At 32.0% G+C, this 19557-nt stretch overlaps 2 protein-coding genes across 3 annotated transcripts in view; one reads left to right on the top strand and one right to left on the bottom strand.

Moving 5' to 3' along the window:
• The window catches only part of LOC118190477 (homocysteine-responsive endoplasmic reticulum-resident ubiquitin-like domain member 2 protein), a 42450-nt gene extending 32019 nt beyond the window's left edge, over nt 1–10431 (bottom strand). Inside the window, exon 1 of one of the 2 annotated variants that reach the window (XM_035361191.2) lies at nt 10276–10431. The gene's annotated coding sequence lies outside the window, so the exon portion shown is untranslated. Of the gene's footprint in view, nt 1–10240 lie in introns of both variants that reach the window. The other variant, XM_035361192.2, reaches the window with a different exon arrangement.
• Nucleotides 10432–11457: 1026 nt separating this feature from the next.
• The window catches only part of c11.1 (maestro heat like repeat family protein c11.1), a 183587-nt gene continuing 175487 nt past the window's right edge, over nt 11458–19557 (top strand). The window contains exons 1-2 of the mRNA XM_035361194.2: nt 11458–11615; nt 12843–12902. Of these exons, the coding sequence (XP_035217085.1) occupies nt 12845–12902 (58 nt within the window). The 5' untranslated portion in view covers nt 11458–11615; nt 12843–12844. The remainder of the gene's footprint in view (nt 11616–12842; nt 12903–19557) is intronic.

Here is a 19557-nt window from a genome sequence, read left to right as displayed (position 1 = left end):
GAGGTCATGAGAATTTATTTTACGTGAAAAAAAGAAAGTTTGAAACCTCACCACCAGGGAGGAAATGGCGCTGTATGCAATATTGTTAAATGAAATATGGGTCGGAATCTAACTTAACCTTTTGTTACACAAGTTTAATATGTTAAACTTAAGAAACTTTGAAATAAGCAAATTACCATTTAAAGGCGTTAAATTCGATAAAAGTCGAGTGCGCCATCTGTGTAAGGGAGAAATTCATCCGTGAAAACACCGAATTAGCGATTAGAAAATGTGAGATCGCAATTCACTCGCACAAGTGCGTACAATCTGGAACTCGTTTTCTTACAGATCGCTAATTTGTAATTTTTGAAGCCTGAATTCGGCCCTAAAACATGAAGATACCGATTTAAAACGCTTTTAATTGATTTGGGCCAAAGAAATCCCTTATGTTATCTACCTAGTTCCATTGCATTCTCCTACTGCATTCGATTGCATAACAGTTATTCCACACCGTTTGATGTGGAATGACAGCTAGTTTCATAACTGAACCATTTTTCTCTGAATAGCAATCGACAGCTGGACTACTGTGATTGTAGCTCGCTTAGAGTCAATGTTAAAATGTTTCGTGATACATGAACTGCAGTAACGTGGCATTTTACGTAAGTACTGCAGTAACGTGGTGATAATCTAAACAATTTGGCAGAAATGAAAAATGTGATACACCGACATGTCCGTAACATTCCTCCTGATATGCTAAGAGCTGCTATTGAGAATGCAGTAACAGGATTTAACTTGCTTACGGAAAATGCTGGACGCTACATTGAACAAGCTTTGTAACATATTTCGGAAATGATTAAACACATTTTAAACCGATATTTTCATGTCTTATTTCATTTAACAATATTGCATAGAGCGCCATTTTTCCCCTGGTGGCGAATTTTTTAGCTCTTTTTTTTTTTTTTTTTTTTTTCTTCCCGCGGAAAATAAATTTCCATAACCTCCTTTACAGGATTCCCAAGTGTGATTAACATTTGGTCCGGTAGTTTTCCTTTTATGACCATTTCAAAGTGGAACTTTAATTATAAGCATCATGTAAATTAAATTTTAAAAGTTTGACAGTTTAATTCAAGTCCCAGCTTTAAAAATATATATATAAATATAAATTTTTATATTAATCCTCTTAGAAAGAATGTTTTAAGAATCTAATTTTTCTCTCGCTTATAAATTGTATAAAAAAACATGATCTTTAATATGATTTAAATTGCTTCAGCCGATATAAGAATCAGGTCACTCGGTGGTACACAATAAACACTGCTGGACTGTTTTACTTTTTGTCATTTAGCAAAAAATCTTTCAATTAAAATATTTATCCTTTGGACTTCGCTTTAAACTTTATTTATAGTTAAAATGACTAGAAAATGAAAAGCTGTCTTCAGCTGAAATGCAATTCATGTAATTGATATTTTTAAAGAAACCGACAAGAATGTAAAATTTATGGAAGTCTAGCAATCGAAAAATCATAATTTTCTTGTGTGAGCACTGAAAATAACTGTAGAAGGAAAGAAGAAAATTAGAGAGAAAAGTAAGCAAAAATTTGCAGGGAAATTTGACTGTCAGACATACCAAGATGTTTAAAAAAGTTGGACGCTTTTGAAGATACTTTCAGGATACTTCAAAGAATTTAGGTGTTCAAAGAGAAAACACTTGGACATGTACACCAGCAAATACCATCAATTGAGCTTGTGTTAACAGAAAAGACAAAAACGATATCATTGCAGCTTAAAGTGAAGAGCAACTGGTTTTAGACTATATGGTTGTATAAATTTAAATTACGTTATAGAACATCATAGCGTATCATAAATGGAGAATCCTATGATTTCTCAGTCAAATTATTTGAAGATTCAAGAGTTTATCCAGTGATGTATGTGGATGACTAAAGACTTTTTTTTCCCTCCTAATGAAACAGCGGCCGAGCGGTAAAGTCGCTGAACACCAGTAGTTCGATCCTAGGTTGGAATCCTGCGAACGGGCTGTCTGCATGGGCATTTTCATGGTTTTCCACATGTGTAACGTGTATACGAGCCAGTTCCCTTAGAAAGTCCTCCACGAAGGCATCCTTCCCTTAGCAGATAGCCCTAGTGTGCTTTGTCATAATTAAATAAACCAAAACCTCTTGATGAAACCGGTCTTTCCTTTTATCTCATACCTTCAAAATGCTTAGCCTCTATAGACTGATAAAGGCTCTGATGAAATGGATTGACTTGGATTATTAAGTTACGGCAAAGCAAGGCTATCTGCCTAAAAGGAAGGATGCCTTCGTGAAGAAATTTCTAAGGGAAACCAGCTGGCATACACGTTATCAGGGGTGTTTGTGGGACCCCAAAAATCCCCTGAAACTTTTACGGACTTACTACCGACATTTTGGAGTTTCGAGAAGGAGGGGGAGAGAAATGAAAAATTACAATTATGAAGTATTGAATGACCTAATTATAAAAGTTCAATGAATTACTTTTTTTGCAAAATTAATAACCATAAATTTTCAAACATATAAACTACTACATTTTATGTAAATATTTTAAATTAGCTGAATTAATTCTTTAAAAAAAAATTATCTAATTTCTGCTGCTTTTTTTTAATTTTCTGATGTTTGTGGGCTTGTCTTTCTTTTGTGGTGAACTTCATAATTGCAGGAAGGTTGACTTTTATTTTCCTCATTTACAGTTGATAATTGTATAATATCACTATTTATATCGAGAAATTTCATAGTGAAATTCTCTTGCATACATAAATAAAAAAATATTTCAATAAACGAAACGAAAAATTTACATGTGCATCAATAAATGAAACGAAAATTTTACACAGCAGAGGAAAAAAAAAGTTGAGAATAGATCAATGACAAATAGCTAATACCGCAAAAAAATCCCCCTTCTCTACTTATTGGCACCATGCCAGGAGAGATAAGACCTTTGAACCCAGAGTCACGTGATCGCACATCTGGTCGAACGAAGTCTCTCCCTTTTTTTTCTGCCGCGCCTACTTGCCGAAAAGAATCCAGAAGAGAATGTCCGAGAACCGGGGGAATGTGTCATAACTCGCAATAAGGAAAGAACAAAAAGTTTTTTCCTCCTTTTCACGCATTATCACTGCCTTTGGAGAAAGAAAGGAAAAGTTTTCACCGCACAAACTGACCTTGTGTTTTCTGCTTTCAAAGCAAACAAAATTACCCAGATCAAAATAAATAATTCATTATTTTTCCTACTTCCTTTTGAACGACCATCCCTGGAATTTCCGGGTATTGAAGTTCAAAATACCCGGAATTCCGGGGTTTACCCGGAGTACAAACACCCCTGCGTTAGACATGAGAAAATCCACGAAAACGCCCATGCAACCAGCCCGTTTACCGGGATTTGAAACCCGGAGTCAACTACCAGTATTCGGCGACTCGGCCGTTTGTGGGCCTTTATGAAAGATAACTTTATTTAAAATGATTGTCAGAAATACCAAGATGTTTCGAAAAGTTGGATGCTTTTTAATAATACTTGCATAACGCCTAAAGAAAAAGAGCAAGAATGAAGCAGAATGCCTGAAGAAAAAATAAAATTCTATTGTCGAGTTTTCGTCGTGGGCAATTCTCAAATTGTTAATCCATAGGATATCAAAAAAGGATTTAAAAATTAAATTAGTATTTCAATGGCGTCTTAAGAAATATAGAACTATATAAACTTACGCAATCTGAAATCAGCGCGTACGTTAGATTTGGGACACTGTTAAATGGGCGCTTTTGCTAGATTTGCCGCTTTTGCGCGTACAATTTCGCTGCAACTTTTTTACGGCCCTCGAAACCGAATAGTACCTATAAATCTAATATATATCCTAAGCCGTGCTTTCGAGACACGAAGAATGCAATTTGAATTTCGTGAATCGGCCCAGTAGAACAAGAGATATAGAATTGTCCCTTTTTTTTTTTTTTCCGAGCAGTGTATATTTGAACAAAATGGATTTCTAATCCAATTTCCTTCTTGAAAATCCTCGAAAAAATACATGTTAAAATTATTTATGAATGGAAAACAATGATTTTTAATGTTGGATGCTAATTCTTTTTTTACTTTCAAATTATTCCTGGCTATAAAACTTTCTAAAATGTGGTAAAAAGCTTAAAATATTATTACCCAATTCTTTGATTATTAGCTTGAGTTTTTTTAGTCATTGCATTTATTTTATTTCTAATAGTAAACAAATTAACACTTTGTCCTTGTAATTTTAAATTTAATTCATTTAACTTAAAAAAAAAAAATATCAGTTAAATAGGCTAAACATGCGAAGCATAATTCACTAGATAAACATTTTTGTAATTCAAATTTTGAATCGCATAGGGAAATTTAAATTTTTGATTAAGTTCAAAAAGAAGATTCAAATCTTTGCCCCTGGATAACCATCTTACTTCGGAATCTAACAAAAACGTTTCAAGTTCACTGCCTAGTTCTTGTCATAAAACATAAATATTCTTGAATTTAAAACTCGGCTATTAAAAAATGATCCATTTTTAGATTTTTGGGGATTGTTTTAGGTATTAAAGGTTCATGATGAATAGAGCAGTAAGTAAATTTAGTTTCAGATATGACTTTCTTTATTTTAAAATAACACTGGAATGTTCTCCTGTTAAAGCCCAAGCTCAGTCACTGCATATGGAAATGAACTTATTCCAAGTAATATCCATTCCTGACATTGTGAATTTCTTTGAAAATTTCATTTGCAGTTGTTCTATCACGAAGAGATTCATAAAATAAATACTCCTCAACAATTCCTTTCTTCGAAATGTATTGTTGCGTGAGTAAGCGTTCGTAATACATTGAATGCATAAGTTTCATGAAAGGTTAATAAAATTTATTTTTAACACAGGAAATAAAACAAAATGCTGAAATTTTTCCTCACAGATATTTGTACAACATCATACAGTAGTTAAATTTTAAACTACTAAAACATTAAATAGAACTCAATTCAAAGTTCAGAGTAAGCTAATCTGATCTCAAAATTACAGCATCTAAGTAAGCGACGACAACTTAGTAAAACAACCGAATTGAGATGTTTTTCTCTGGCTTTAATAGCTTTTTAACCAGCCACAAGAAGTTTCTGGTAATTTCCACTTTCTCAAGGTTTCTGGAAAGCAAAAGAGTACAATTACGAGATATCTAGTTATTAAATATTAAATGTGCATTCTCCTGTATTTTTACTTTTTTATAGTTTTCTCTTAAAACTCGCCATGCGCTGCATTGCATGGGTAAATAAAACAATTTTAATTATAATTCTAGTAAAAATAGCAAATGAAATACAAAATCTGTAACATTGTCCCCTTTCCAAGGACTGCACGTCCCGGGCAGTACAATGCCTGGACCTGGACAGGAAGCCAAACTTACAACTAAGGCATCAATGCAATAATAAACTTTACATTACAATAACAAACAACATAAACAATAATTGCAATAAGTAACTTAAATCAAATCAAATACAAATTTAGAAACAAAAAGGACCATGCTCTTTTACTATTCACAATACCATTTACAATTATATACACTACATACTATGGCCATAGTAAGAAACTAACCTGTCATAATGAATGGCTTTAGGCTTAGAGTTCGATGACTTACGGAGCCATACTATGATGCCGTTCAGCTTGTTTTGGAGTGTATGAACAATTCCAAGATGACTATAGTTTCAGACACAGTCTTTTTTTGACAAGTCAGATTCCACAAACACACCTTGTCTTCTTCATTGAATCGATGTCCAATAGTTCTCATGTTATATCCGGTCTTCATCTTCTTCATTGCGAATATGACTTGCTCTTATGCAAAGTTGTGCATCACTTTAAACTGGGCCTGGAGACCTTGGATATATTTCTCAGGCGATGAAGGTGCATCCGGAGGGTGACCAAATAAGAGATCACACAAAAGACAAGGGTCATGACCAATGAGCATCTGGGATAGAGAAAAGTCAGTAGTCTGGTGTTTTTCTTCCACCCTAGTATGATCTTGGCAGCTTTCTGAGCAGGGTCTTTCAGACAAGACATTTTGAATATCTGTTCGCTTAATTTTTGTTTATCATCAGAAGAGATCCTCATCTGATCTCTTCTGATGATGGATATTTATGTCATCTGATGCTGAAAGCAGTTTGTTGTTTTTGATGTCCAAGGAAAAATTGTATTTCCTTCAAAAGTCCAAACTGAGTATGCAAGGATCTGTAATATTAGCCACATATGCTGTGTGATAAGACTTCCGAACATGATGTTCCCGTTTAACTTCCCCATCTATGTCGATTTTATCACCAGATGCAGTCTGGAGGGTAACCCAGGATAGCATCTAAATGAGTTTATCTTTAAATTGTTGAGCTAAATCTTTCTGAATGATGATAACCTCAGCTCCTGTGTCAATGATCATATTGTAAGGAATTCCATCGATATGCCCATTGATGGATAGTCCATTACTGTTGCCACTCGCTGCAGAAATCTTGAGCACATTAAATATGGTTTTTCACTATCGTTCAAACTCTGCTCTGCGATATGGTCACAAAACAAGCAATATACTTCCTACCCAACACAGACACCACAAGCCTTCATGAACTTACCGCAATCATGCAACCAATTATGTCATAATAGAGTTTCCATAAAATTCAACTACTTAGGATACCACAAATCAAACAACTTGGCAATAATACAAGGGGTATCCTTCTCTATACTCTAACCCAAAGAATAATAGATTGAGAGATAAACTGTCAGTTAAAACTAAATCCTTTGGTTGATCTTTACAATACGGTAACTGGTAGTTTGGCGACATTTTGGAGGTGATAAAGGTTACTACCTGGGACTTTGGTAATAATGTGAGCAGTACTTAGTTCCGATTACGCATTATTTTGTGTGAGGGAAATGAGAGATCATGGGATATGTCATGTGATATTAATGGACGAATTACGGTTCTTGAATCGGAAAAGGGGGGAAATCTGGAACAAATCTAGAAATTTTGTATTTGGTTTATTCTGTGTTGTGTGAAACAGTGTTCGTGAATTTTTGGATCCCATGGCCGTAACTCAAGAAAAGTTTATCGGACACGTAATCAAGATTCTGAAGAAGATTAGGTAAGTTAGTATTTTTAATTATTTGAGGATATTATTTTTATGCATTGTTCTAAATGTAAGGTGGAAAGGAATTTTGTATTATTGGGAAAATTGTTATTAGCAATGATTTAGTTTAAAGTAATTAGGATTGTAAGGTAATTTTTATTAATTTAATGTATGTGCTCATTTATATTTTAAGTAGTGTTTTTGAATTTAATTATATTTTAATGAAATGATAGTTATTTTGTGAATTTTATGTTTGTAGGAATTTGGTATACATTTAAGTTGAAATAAACGTGCATGGAAATAATTTAAATATTTGATATTAAGTATTTGTAATGCTTGCGGTATGAATTCGTTGGTGACGTGTATAATGTAATAGATGATTTAGAGGTAAAAGGTTTTGGATATTTTATTTATTTTATATGTGGAAATGTTCATATTTGTAAAGGGTAAATACTTTTTCGCGATCAGGTAATTTCATATATGTTCTTTTTACCGGGTTTAAAGATTGAGAAAATTGTCATGTATTTTCGTGAAACTTTTTTAATTTATGAGAAAAAAGCAGTGTACATGGATATAGTGAAGAGTGTGCGCAATGCCATTTTTGTGCAATTCTGGGATGTTTTTTTAAGTAAAAATAAGTCGCCGTGTACATGGTTTATGTGTATGTGTTATTTTGAAAAACGCGTAAGGAGTATGGTATTGTGCACTTTTTCCCAATTTTGCAGTGAATATTTGTCATGATTAAGCAGTTTTGTTTGATAAAATTTCTAGCATAAGTGTAATTCGGCTAGTAGATTGTTGGAAGAAGTGTTCAGTAGATAAAAAGAAAAGAAACATGTCTTTACTTCGTGAAGACAAAATGGCGGCGGGGAAAAAAAATAGAGGGTTGCTGTAGGAGAGTTGGTCGCCAAATTTTCGCCAAAAAAACGCTAAGTTACCATAATGTATAGATCAACCAATCCTTTTTTTCTATCTTCACAGTAACCAATACATTCCTTTGGTTTAACAGTTTTTTTTCAGGCATTTTATTTTTATAACTATTTTATTGTATTCTTTTGTACATACACACATTCTTAAACACATACATATTTAATGCCAAATTAAAAATAAAGTAATATAAATAATATTTGCATTAAAAAAATCAGATCTTTTTATTTTTTTAAATTTTAACTCAGCAGTAAAATGAAATACTACAGTTATGAATTAACTGTGAATTACTTTGAAACTCCATTATAAAATAAGAAGGACAGATATTCTGGATACAACTCTGATATACGCCCTAATTTCACCAAATGCGGCGATATGTGTTCTGCGCTGGTTTTTGGTGCGATTGCGCGTTGTATGGCAACCCTGTTGACGTTGAAAAATCTTTCGCTGGAGTTCATTGGTTCCCGTCATGCTTTGTGTCTGAGAAGCTAGGGGGAAAAGATTCAATGGTGAAAATTGTTGAATTGAAGTTCGGCATAAGGAAATATCGTCGTGGCCATCCTGTTGAGGGGCAATGGGTATTTGGAGGTGTGGAAAGAAGGTATGGGAGATTATTTTTAGTGGCTGTGCATGATAGAAGTAGGGATTTGTGATTATTTGTTATTTTATTTATTTGTGAACCATAGTATGAATTTTCTGGATAGTGTGTCTGGCTGTCATATAAATACGATAGTGATTACATGGCGATATGTTAAAGGCGGTATGAAATTGGTATTTCTGTTGCTTGAAAAAGCATTAATGGTAAGTGTATTTTATTTTATTCTTGTTCTTATTTTGTAGAATGTTATGTTCATTGTTTTTTAGTATGAATTTCTGTCGTTATTGTTGTTTTTTTGAATTGTTTGAAATTTATTTTAGTTATTTTGTTGATTAGTGCATACCGTCTAAATTGTGCAATTCGTAGATGTTTTTTAAAGTTGAAACAGAACGCTGTGTACATGGTATTCTTTGAAATTTATTGTTGTTATGTTAATTTATTAAAGCGAGGTGTGCGTAGTTCGTAAATTCGTTCGTTGCCTAGATGGTGCCATTTGTAGATGTTTTTTTTAAGTTAAAACATATCGCTGTGTACATGGGCTCTCGTCAAATAATTTTGGTTAGAAACTTCACGGTTTTGCTATCTAAATTCTTTGTTTTGGATTTTTAGCTTAAATTGTGTGCTTAAAGCGTGGTTTTTGCATTCGCGAAAACCGTGTTTTTGGAGACATTTTAGGCTTAAAGTTCGAAATGTACACAAAAAAGTTAGATAGCAACATGGCAGCATGGAGTTTCTCGCCAAAAATACTTGGCGAAAATTTAGCGCCTTGAGGGCGCATATCAGAGTAGTTCCATATTCTGCTAGGTGTTAAAAATAGAAGAGCACACTTAAAAACAAAAAAATAGCTTAAATTGTGTGTTCAAAGCGTGGTTTTTGCATTCGCGAAAACCGTGTTTTTGGAGACATTTTAGGCTTAAAGTTCGAAATGTAGACAAAAAAGTTAGATAGCAACATGGCAGCATGGAGTTTCTCGCCAAAAATACTTGGCGAAAATTTAGCGCCTTGAGGGTGCATATCAGAGTAGTTCCATATTCTGCTAGGTATTAAAAATAGAAGAGCACACTTAAAAACAAAAAAACAAAAATCTGAATTTCAATTCAGAATGTTTCTAAAATTATTATTACATATTTTGTGAATTACAAGATTCTTATTTGTGATTACACGTTTTTAAATACTATTTTAAAGATAAATTAATAAAAAATGTGGATATAAATCCAATTAAAATAAAAATTAATCCACCCAATTTTTTTTTTTTTTTTTAATTTGTGAAAAATTTGTGATAATGTATCCGTATAGATTTTTGAACATTCAAGATGTTAGAATATATAAAAATGTACACCAACTAAATAAATGGCGGAGCTCAACTCTTTAGTATTAATTTCAATAAAAGAGATTCAAAGTACATTTAAAATAGGCACCGATTTTAAGTGCACAATTGATAAGCATTGCTTTCACCTGAAGTGCTTCTGCTCATCATGAGAAAAGAGAGAATACTTTTGATACTTCTTTCACACAAACAAATGCACGAAAAATATAAAAATTAGAAGGAAAATGCAAGCCTTTTAACATTAATTATTTTACAGTAACACACATTCCTTAAAATGTGAGCAAATACAGTAAACTTACAGAAGTCACGAAAATACTTCCTATGATTTACTTACAGCTGCAACAAACGTTAACAATTCAGATCTTCCAGCTGATTTTTATGCAAGCGTCATTTGTTTACAAATGCACGGCTGAATTAACAGCTCAAACACGACCAGACATTCCTCTTATTTATTTGAGAGCCATCATCACAACAAAGCCGATGATGCCAAATTTCACTAACAATCATAAAACTATAAGCAAATAAAATAAATAAAGAAAAAAATTCATCATACCATTTACGAAATTAAAATATTACTACATACGATTATTCGCAACTGTTAAAAATATGAGAAATAATATTTATTTGATAGCATGTAATGCATCGAATAATAATCTGGTAGGTTAATGATAGACCATCAAAACGAAAAATGCTGAAAATGTCTGGGAGATAACTTTCTTTTTAAAGCAATTCAGATGGGAATGTATCAGAATATAATATATGCTTTTACACTAACTGCCCGAAATGAAATATCTTTTCCGGAAAGTACGAAGTCAGAGATATTCTGCGAATATAGTCTACGGGCTAGCCAATTAGTTCCTTTTGAAAGTTCTCAAAGACATCAGTACTTTACCATTATTAAACAAAAATTAAGCGAACAGATATTCAAACTGTGTCATTCATTTTAATCAGATATTGAAGTATTGAGAAGAGTCGGTGTTGGTCCTCAAATACTTTTTTTATTAAATAAAATAATAAAATCTTAAATTATTTAGAAAATATAGTCATGAAGAAGGGTGAAATGTGTGAAATCTAATTACTAAAACTGGAAGATGTGGGAAAATGTATAATGAACTTCATTGAATACATTTTAGAATATCAGAAATGTTATCTAAATAAGAAAAATTTAAAAGCTGAATATGTAAGAATGAAATTTCATTCTGTTTGGAAAATAAAATTTAATCTTACATCAATGAGTTTAAAAACAGATTAGTTAGGTAAATTTACGTTTCTAACAAACACAACTCTCAGTTTAGACTGAAGACTTAAGTTTTTCATTGAGTGAAGAAAAATAAACTCTAGTTAAGAAATTACATTAATTTGCGTGAAAAATTTCTCTTATTTTTATCGTTTCTCCCTGTTTTATTTTTATTTTTTATTTACTGAGGGGAGATAGGTAAAGAAGTTTAAAGTAAAATAATAGCACGTTCTGATTGGTGTATTTTTACCGTCGGAAAAAGATGTTATCAAAGTAAACGTTTTAAATTGTCGGAGGTCAGGTGAAATCACATGATGAAAACAAACGAATATACCGTGCGGTGTTACCACACTTATTGCGATAGTGTGGAATAATATTTCTTAATGAATGTAGATCATTTCCTTACTTGATTGAAGAATATACCAGATCATTATACAGTATGTTAAATTATGTTTTTACGTGACTATTGATTTTCTAACCTCATTTTATTGATATATATTTGCTAGTTTCAGCGTTTATTGGACATTTAATTTTATTTCCTTCAGCTGATCATTTGCTGTTTAACAGTATGATATATATTTAAGGATTAAGTTTTAAAAGCCGTAATTTCTAGTGTCAGGCGGACGTTAAATTTTAAGAATAAAAATTTGCGTAATTTCTGTATTGCATATTACTTCTAAAAATTTCCTTCACTGAAAAAATGTATAAACAAAATAACATCTGATAGAGAAGACTATAATGCAGTTCTCAACATTAGACATATCAAATCAGATTTAACGCTAAGTATAGTAGGTCTTAAGAGTAGTAACGTGAGAAATTAGAAACTTTGCTATTTCCGGGAATTCGTACCATATTCTCACGTAAAAACCGCATTTTATTGCTTGAGATTTTCTTCAGATTTAAAGCTCTTTCTCTGAAATTAATGCCCATTTAAGTTTAAAATATGTTCAGTTTGAGAACTCGTTTATCTTTATTATCTCTGTTTAATGTGAGCTGTTGATAAATAAATAGTTTCTATTTCTCCTTCAACCCTTTGACTATGAATTAAAAAAAAATTAACTCATTTTCTATCTAAGTGAACGAAATATGTCATAAATAAGGTAACTTTATATCTAAATTTAGCATCTGGGATTTTTTTGACAAACAGGTTTCAAGCCAAATGTTGGGACACGTATGTACCAGCTGTAGCTAATGCTGGGATACACATGTTCCACATGTAGCAATCAACTTACTATAAGCACACCTATAAGTCTGGAAAACTATATTATATAAAATAGATTTACATCGTATGGTACAGGGTGTCATTCTTTGCATAACCCAACGTTACGCATTGGGCAACTCATATTTCTTCTTTTCTCTATGTTCATTTGTGTACAAACGAGCACAGCGACATATTGATTTTCCAGCTATTGGAAGATGATTCCCAACATTCAGGAGATTCTAAGTACTTTTTAATTCGGCTGTAATTTTTAAACTTTTAGTGAGACTGTCCCATTAGTAGTCAAAGGGTTAATGCTTAAAAGAAAATCTAAATTTTCTGTTATGAAAAATAATAAACCACTATGGTTTATAATTATATATACAATATTATAAATTGAAAATTGCATGTTATATTTTAATTTAGATGTTTTTATATGTGACAAAATATAGTTTATATTTTTCAGATATGATGATGCCTGGCTCTGGGGAAGATACATTAAGAACCACTGGAGGCCAAATTGATAGTAAATATCTTTTGTTTGCTTCCTAAATGAAAACAAATTTCGGTTAATCTTTGGATTATGGTAACTTAGCAATGTTTTGGCGAAAATTTGGCGACCAACCCTGCTACAGCAACCTGCTAGCTTTGTTTTGGACGTCATTTTGTTTTCATTTGTTTAAAAAGTAAAGGCATTTTTTTTTTTTACTCAACATTTTTTTCCAACAATCTGCTAGCCAAATTACGCTTATGCTAGAACTGTTATGGAACAACAGTGCTTATTCATGCGAAATTGGGAGAAAGTGCAGAATCGCCCACTGCTTGCCGCGTTTTTAAGAATTGCACATACACGGTATCATCCATGTACACGTCGACCGATTTTCACTTAAAAAAACATCACAGAATTGCACAAAAATGGCATTGCGCACAGTCTTGACTTTATCCATGTACACTGCTAAAGTCCTAGCTAGCAACCTTTATCGCCTTACCAAAATTTTGCCAAACTACCTGTTACCATATTCCAAAGATTAGCCCAAATTACATTTATCATAAAAAATAAATTTCAAACTACATGTGTCTCTCATATGTATCTCTCAGTGAAAAGCCTAATTATAATATATAAAAGCAAGCATAACTCCAATTTTTCTAGACACAAGCATAGAACCTGCCAAAAAAAAAAAAAAAAAAACTGCTCCGAATTTTTTTTCTTAGAAGTGAAATTTTAATCTTTAAAAATAACTTGGGTGTTCTTAAACTGTTCAGTTAAAAGATCTAACTCCAAATTGTCTCTCATATTGTTTAATTATATCAGATATTGCCTCCAAACACACTTATGGTGATTTCCCCTTCAAAATCACAATTATATCAAGTTAAAATTGATATTTTCTGATCATTTGTATCACCAGGCTCCACTCATTGGCAACTGTGAATGTTAAAAATGTTTGATTACCTTTATAGCTCATAGGTACTATTCTGTCCATAAATAATAATGAAAAGAGTAACGACTGCCTCAGCAGCAGTTTTGTAGATTTTATATACAGTCAAAAGTCGTTAATTCAGTCACCCATAATCCGGAATGATCTATAATCCGGACCTCAAAGCTTCAAACTTTCTGCGCATGACGCATGCGCAGAAAAGGCCATGCGTAAGGCCTTTACGGCTGAGAATATGCTTGTGCGCGTGCACACGAGTAAAACGGACGGTATAAGTTAAGCTAAAATTATTTAATTATATATTTCAGTTAATGTTACAGATTGCGTTGTTCCTTAATCTTCGAATTGGATCCGGCTTATTATTTTTTGCAGACTGTTAGAGCAATTTCATAAAAGTAAGCTTGAACTTTCGATTATGTCAAATAGAATTTCTGATATGTATTTATTAATGTGTAAATGATATACAAAGCGAAAGTATGTTTCGAAGTTCATTAAAAAAAAAGTGGAATTGCTACAAAAAATGGATAAAGGCATATCCTTTGTTTATATAAACTTTAACATTTCTTTATCTAAACTTTGTTTATCTTTAACACTGCGGCGCCGCGCAATGAATTGGAAGTTGATCTGTCGGCACTATCCTTATCTTCAGGGCAGATGTTTTTATTTTATTTGGCTAATAATTCCTTATTAAATGTAGTATTTCATCTCGATGTACTCCATCTTTGATATGATTTAAATCAAATTCCTCGTCATTATAATTCGCTTCCCATAGCGAAGAAAGTAACAGAGGTTGTTGAAAACGAAAAAATTTCAATTGACAAATTAGTCGGTATTCTCGACACAGCAATTATAGGACTTGAACAGCGGAACTTTGTAACTGAACAAGAAATTATGTCTGTTTAAAGAATTAAAGAGAATGTATTATCACATAAAAAATGAAGCAACTTAAACAACTTACATTGAAAGAAATGTTTAATAAAGTAACAAATAAATATTAAGCTTTTTTTTTTTTTTTTTTTTTTTTTTTTTTTAAATTTTGATACCCTTTAGATCATAATTGTTCTTTATTTCATAAATTACAGTTTCATATTTTTAATTTTATAATTTCTGCATGCCATCTTACCAGATTTAAACTGATGATCTATAATCCGGAAAAATCGATAATCCGGAATCGCCGAAGTCCCGATGAGTCCGGATTAACGACTTTTGACTGTATATAGTCGTTGAGGGACATCTCGATACGTGGGAGATCTCGACACTTTTAAGGAAGTCCCGCGTCTAAATCCACATGTATTCAAATGTGTGAATGGTACATGCATGTGGGGATTGGCTATTGCCATGTGTGTACTAAGGATGTCCAAAACATGGCAGTATTACTTAATGTTGAAACCAGGATTCAGATAATCAGAAAGTACCCTAAAAGCTAGCCTAAATTGTTAGTGTTTTTATTTATGGTGAAATTCTGAAGCCATGATTTACATTGTAGGATTGGTATGATTTGGTTTGGTTTATTCGATTACGGCAAAGCACTCAAGGGCTATCTGCCTTATAGGAGGGATGCCTTTGTGGAGGATATTTTAAGGAAAACTGGCTCATATACACGTTACACATGGGGAAAACCATGAAAACACCCATGCAGCCGGCCCATTCGCAGGATTTGAACCTTGGACCAAACTACCAGTGTTCAGCGACGATACCGTTCAACCTCTGGTGGGCATTATACATTGTAGAAAATATAAATATTGCACAAAATTATAGGAGCTAAAAATCTTATAAATTTCTTAAATAAATGTTGATTTTATATATTAATAAAGCAGTCTTGTTATTTTATCTGCTTAGCTTCTCATTTTTTTAAGTATTAAAAAAAGTAACAATATGTTATATAAAAAACATAATTAACACATATTAAAAGGATATGGATAAATTTTTCTACAAACTGTGAATTTACAGTTATTAAATAAAATTTTTTTGATGTTCAAGTTAAAAGTATTTGTAATAAATTATTTAAAATATATGCAAAGATTGAATTGTAAATTAAGCAAAACTTAACAGAAGGTTTCTGCAAAAGGGAAAGATGTCTGTATAAAAAAAATTCTGTGAAAAGCAGGTTTATATTTATATTAAACAACACACCATCTTATAGTCAACTAATTCAGGTGCTGAAAACATAACTTGGTATGAAATAGTTTCATTTTGCAATTCAATCATTTGGATTGTCGGTACAACTCTAATATACGCCCTAATTTCACCAAATGTGGCGATATGTGTTCTGCGCTGGTTTTTGGTGAGATTGCGTGTTCTATGGCAACCCTGTTCACGTTGAAAAATCTTTCGCTGGAGCTCGTTGGTTCGCCTCTGTGTCTGAGAAGATGGGAGGGAAAGATAAAATGGTAGTTGTTGAATTGAAGTTCGGCAAAAGGAAATATCATTGTGGCTATCCTGTTGAGGGGTAGTGGGTATTTGGAAGTGTGGAAAGAGGGTCTGGGAGATTATTTTTAATGGCAGTGCATGATAGAGGTAGGGATTTGTAATTTTATTTATTTGGGAATCATAGTATAAATTTTCTGGATAGTGTGTCTGGCTGTCATGTAAATACGATAGTGATTACGTGGCAGCATGTTAAAGGCGGTATGAAATTTATATTTCTGCTATTCGAAAACGCATTAATTCATGGTAAGTGCATTTTATTTTATCCTTGTTCTTATTTTGTAGAATGTTATGTTCATTGGTTCTTTAGTATGAATTTCTGTCGTTATTGTTGTTTTTTTAAATTGTTTGAAATTCATTTTAGTTTATTTTGTTGTTTAGTGTCTAGACTGTGTAATTCGTAGATGTTTTTTAAAGTTGAAACAGAACGCTGTGTACATGGTATTATTTGAAATTTATTGTTGTTATGTTATTTTATTAAAGCGAGGAGTGCGTAGATCGTAGATTCCTTCCTTGCCTAAATTGTGCAATTTGTAGAATTTTTTTAAAGTTTAAACAGGATGCTGTGTACATGGTATTATTTGAAATTTATTGTTGTTATGTTTATTTATTAAAGCGAGGTGTGCATAATTTGTAGATTCGTTCGTTGCCTACATTATGCCATTTGTAGATGTTTTTTTAAGTTAAAACATGTCGCTGTGTACATGGATTCTTGTCAAATATTTTTGGTTAGAAACTTTACGTTTTTGCTATCTAAATTTTTTGTTTTTGTTTCGGATTTTTAGCTAAATTGTGTGTTCAAAACGTAGTTTTTGGAGACATTTTAGGCTAAAAGTTCAAAATGTAGACAAAAAATTTAGATAGTAATATGGCAGCGTGAATTTGGCGAGAAATTTGGCGACTTGAGGGCGCATATCAGAGTAGTTCCATATTGTCTAAAAATCATGGACAATTTCCAGGAAGCTGATGGTGCAGAAGTACCAGAAATTCCATATTAAAACATCCACCTCAGTCAGTTGCGCAAACTGCAACATTAGTCACTGAGAGTTTACATTAGTGAACTTGTCAGATTTTTAACATCTACTGTATTTGATTTTGATACAGTTTTGGTATGAAGATAATGATTGAACATACCCCCCCCTTCCCGTAAAGTGTTTACAGTTTTTAACTTACAATCAGTTGGACAAAAAGCTATCTTTTTTTTTTTTTTTTTGAAATATTTGTAACATGCAACATTTATCATTTTCATACTCATTTTAGACCATGTGATATTATTTATTCAATATCCCCACCCCTAAAATGCTGATCATTTTAAACTTTCCATCAAACAGAAAATGAGCCGTAATTTCTTTATGCTATTATTCATTCTTTGTCTTTCGTTACTTCCCCCCCCCCTTTAAAATGTTAACCATATTTAACTTAAGGATCAACTGAAAAAGGAACAATGTTTTCTTTTCCTTCCTAAGAGCAGATACTTTTCATGTTGATTGAGAGTTCAAAATCAGCCAACAAAGGAAATTATTGATTGAGACATAATCTATTTGGAGATACAGCGTAAAAAATTACAAGAAGGGGAGAAGGCTCTTCATGCTGATAACTGGTTTCATTGTTCTGAGATTCCTTTTCTTGCCCTCTTGTACTTCATATATGGTGGAATTAAAGAGTTAGCTTCCCCCAATGATGCAATAGACAGTTAAATATGGGTGGAAACAGAATGATTAATTGAAATAACTACATATATGACAGATTTTTTTTTTAATCACACACAGAATTATTAGACCCTAAAAATGTCAAGATTTATTAAAATCTGTTCATGAAGCAAAAGGAGATATAGGTTGAATTTTGCTAACTTGTTTATTTCAGAGAGAAATAAATGAATGTTTCCTTGTGTAAATAAATACCAAACAGAAATGTCAGAATTATAATGGAAATAATGAAAGATTATCTACGTGGAAGAAAGTACAATATATCCAGATTGCTGGCATGCTTATCAGGGCAAGGAAATAGATAAGGCTAATTTTGAACATTTTTACCGTGAATCATAAATACAACTTTGTAGATTCAAAATGTGGCAATCTTACATGGGAAACTGAACAACTCTGAGGTGCAGTTAAAAGCAAAAGACAAAGAGAATTTTGATTCTCTTTAGGATAATTTTATGTGGTGAAAATATGTAAGATGAGAGGGAGTATTTGACTGTATAATTAACAATAATTTCTGAATTATAACCTCCATAAAGATAAATAAATGTTATTTCCACCTGTGTGTTGCAGTTTTTCATTTTTTAAAGGTTACCATAGTTTTTTTTTTTTTCCAAAATGAATATTTGTTGTCACCAAATTTTGGCAGAGCATATGCAGTGGCCACTTTAAGGTTGTATCCATATAAGTAGTTTGTGGCTAATTTGTAGCTTATTTAGTTGTGGTTATCTTTATTACTATTACAATATCATAGATGCCAAATGTAGTGTAATTATAAAAGTTACTATCTATATTGCAAATTGAAGATTAATAAATTTATTAGTTTTTTTTTACTTATGTTGAGAATACAATTTACAAAAAATAATCTTTCATTCATTCATTCATTATTATTATTATTATTATTATTATTATTATTATTATTTTGAGAGTGCAAGGGACATCCCATGCAGCTTTGCATAATAAGAACATATTCTTATAAATTTCTGTCAGTATTTAAATCCTGTAGTATTATGCATTATTTTATTTATTTATTTATATGTTTTAGGATGATAATTTTACCTCATTTTTTAAAATCTTGATACTAGTATTTTTGATAGCAAACTATTAAACAATAATAAATCATACTATCTTCAGGACCATTAGTTAACTTTTATGTGTTGATATGTTCAAAATTTTAAATCCAGTATTATTCTCTTATAATATTATTGTTATACATTGGTAATAACTGTAAAGGTAATATTGTTTGTTTCATTTAAATAGAATATCATTCATATATTATGAATATCAAACATATAATTAAAACATATTTAATTAAATCATTTTCTATATATAAAAAATACACTCACTTCCAAAAGTTAAGCACGGAGAGCAAAATGTTAATTTCCGGAAGCCAATCAGAATTGAAGAGGATGCAATTCGCTGCGGAGGTAGATGGAAGTATGCAAATATGTTAGGTAACAGCCAATCGTGCTTTAATGTCAAGAACTATGCAAAAAAGGCAGTCTTATAAGATGCCAGCTTTATGAAGAGTTTCAGAATCTAAAGAAGGACACATGGCAAACTACCGTGGGTGCGAGAAGTTCCCTAAACTAAGGATTATTCAACTTGTTAAAACATTTGC

This window comes from Stegodyphus dumicola, chromosome 3 (genome assembly GCF_044657685.1).
Source record: "Stegodyphus dumicola isolate Sdum_Otavi_A_Nest chromosome 3, ASM4465768v1".
In the NCBI taxonomy this organism is placed as follows: domain Eukaryota; kingdom Metazoa; phylum Arthropoda; class Arachnida; order Araneae; family Eresidae; genus Stegodyphus; species Stegodyphus dumicola.
This window is presented reverse-complemented; position numbering and strand designations above follow the sequence as displayed.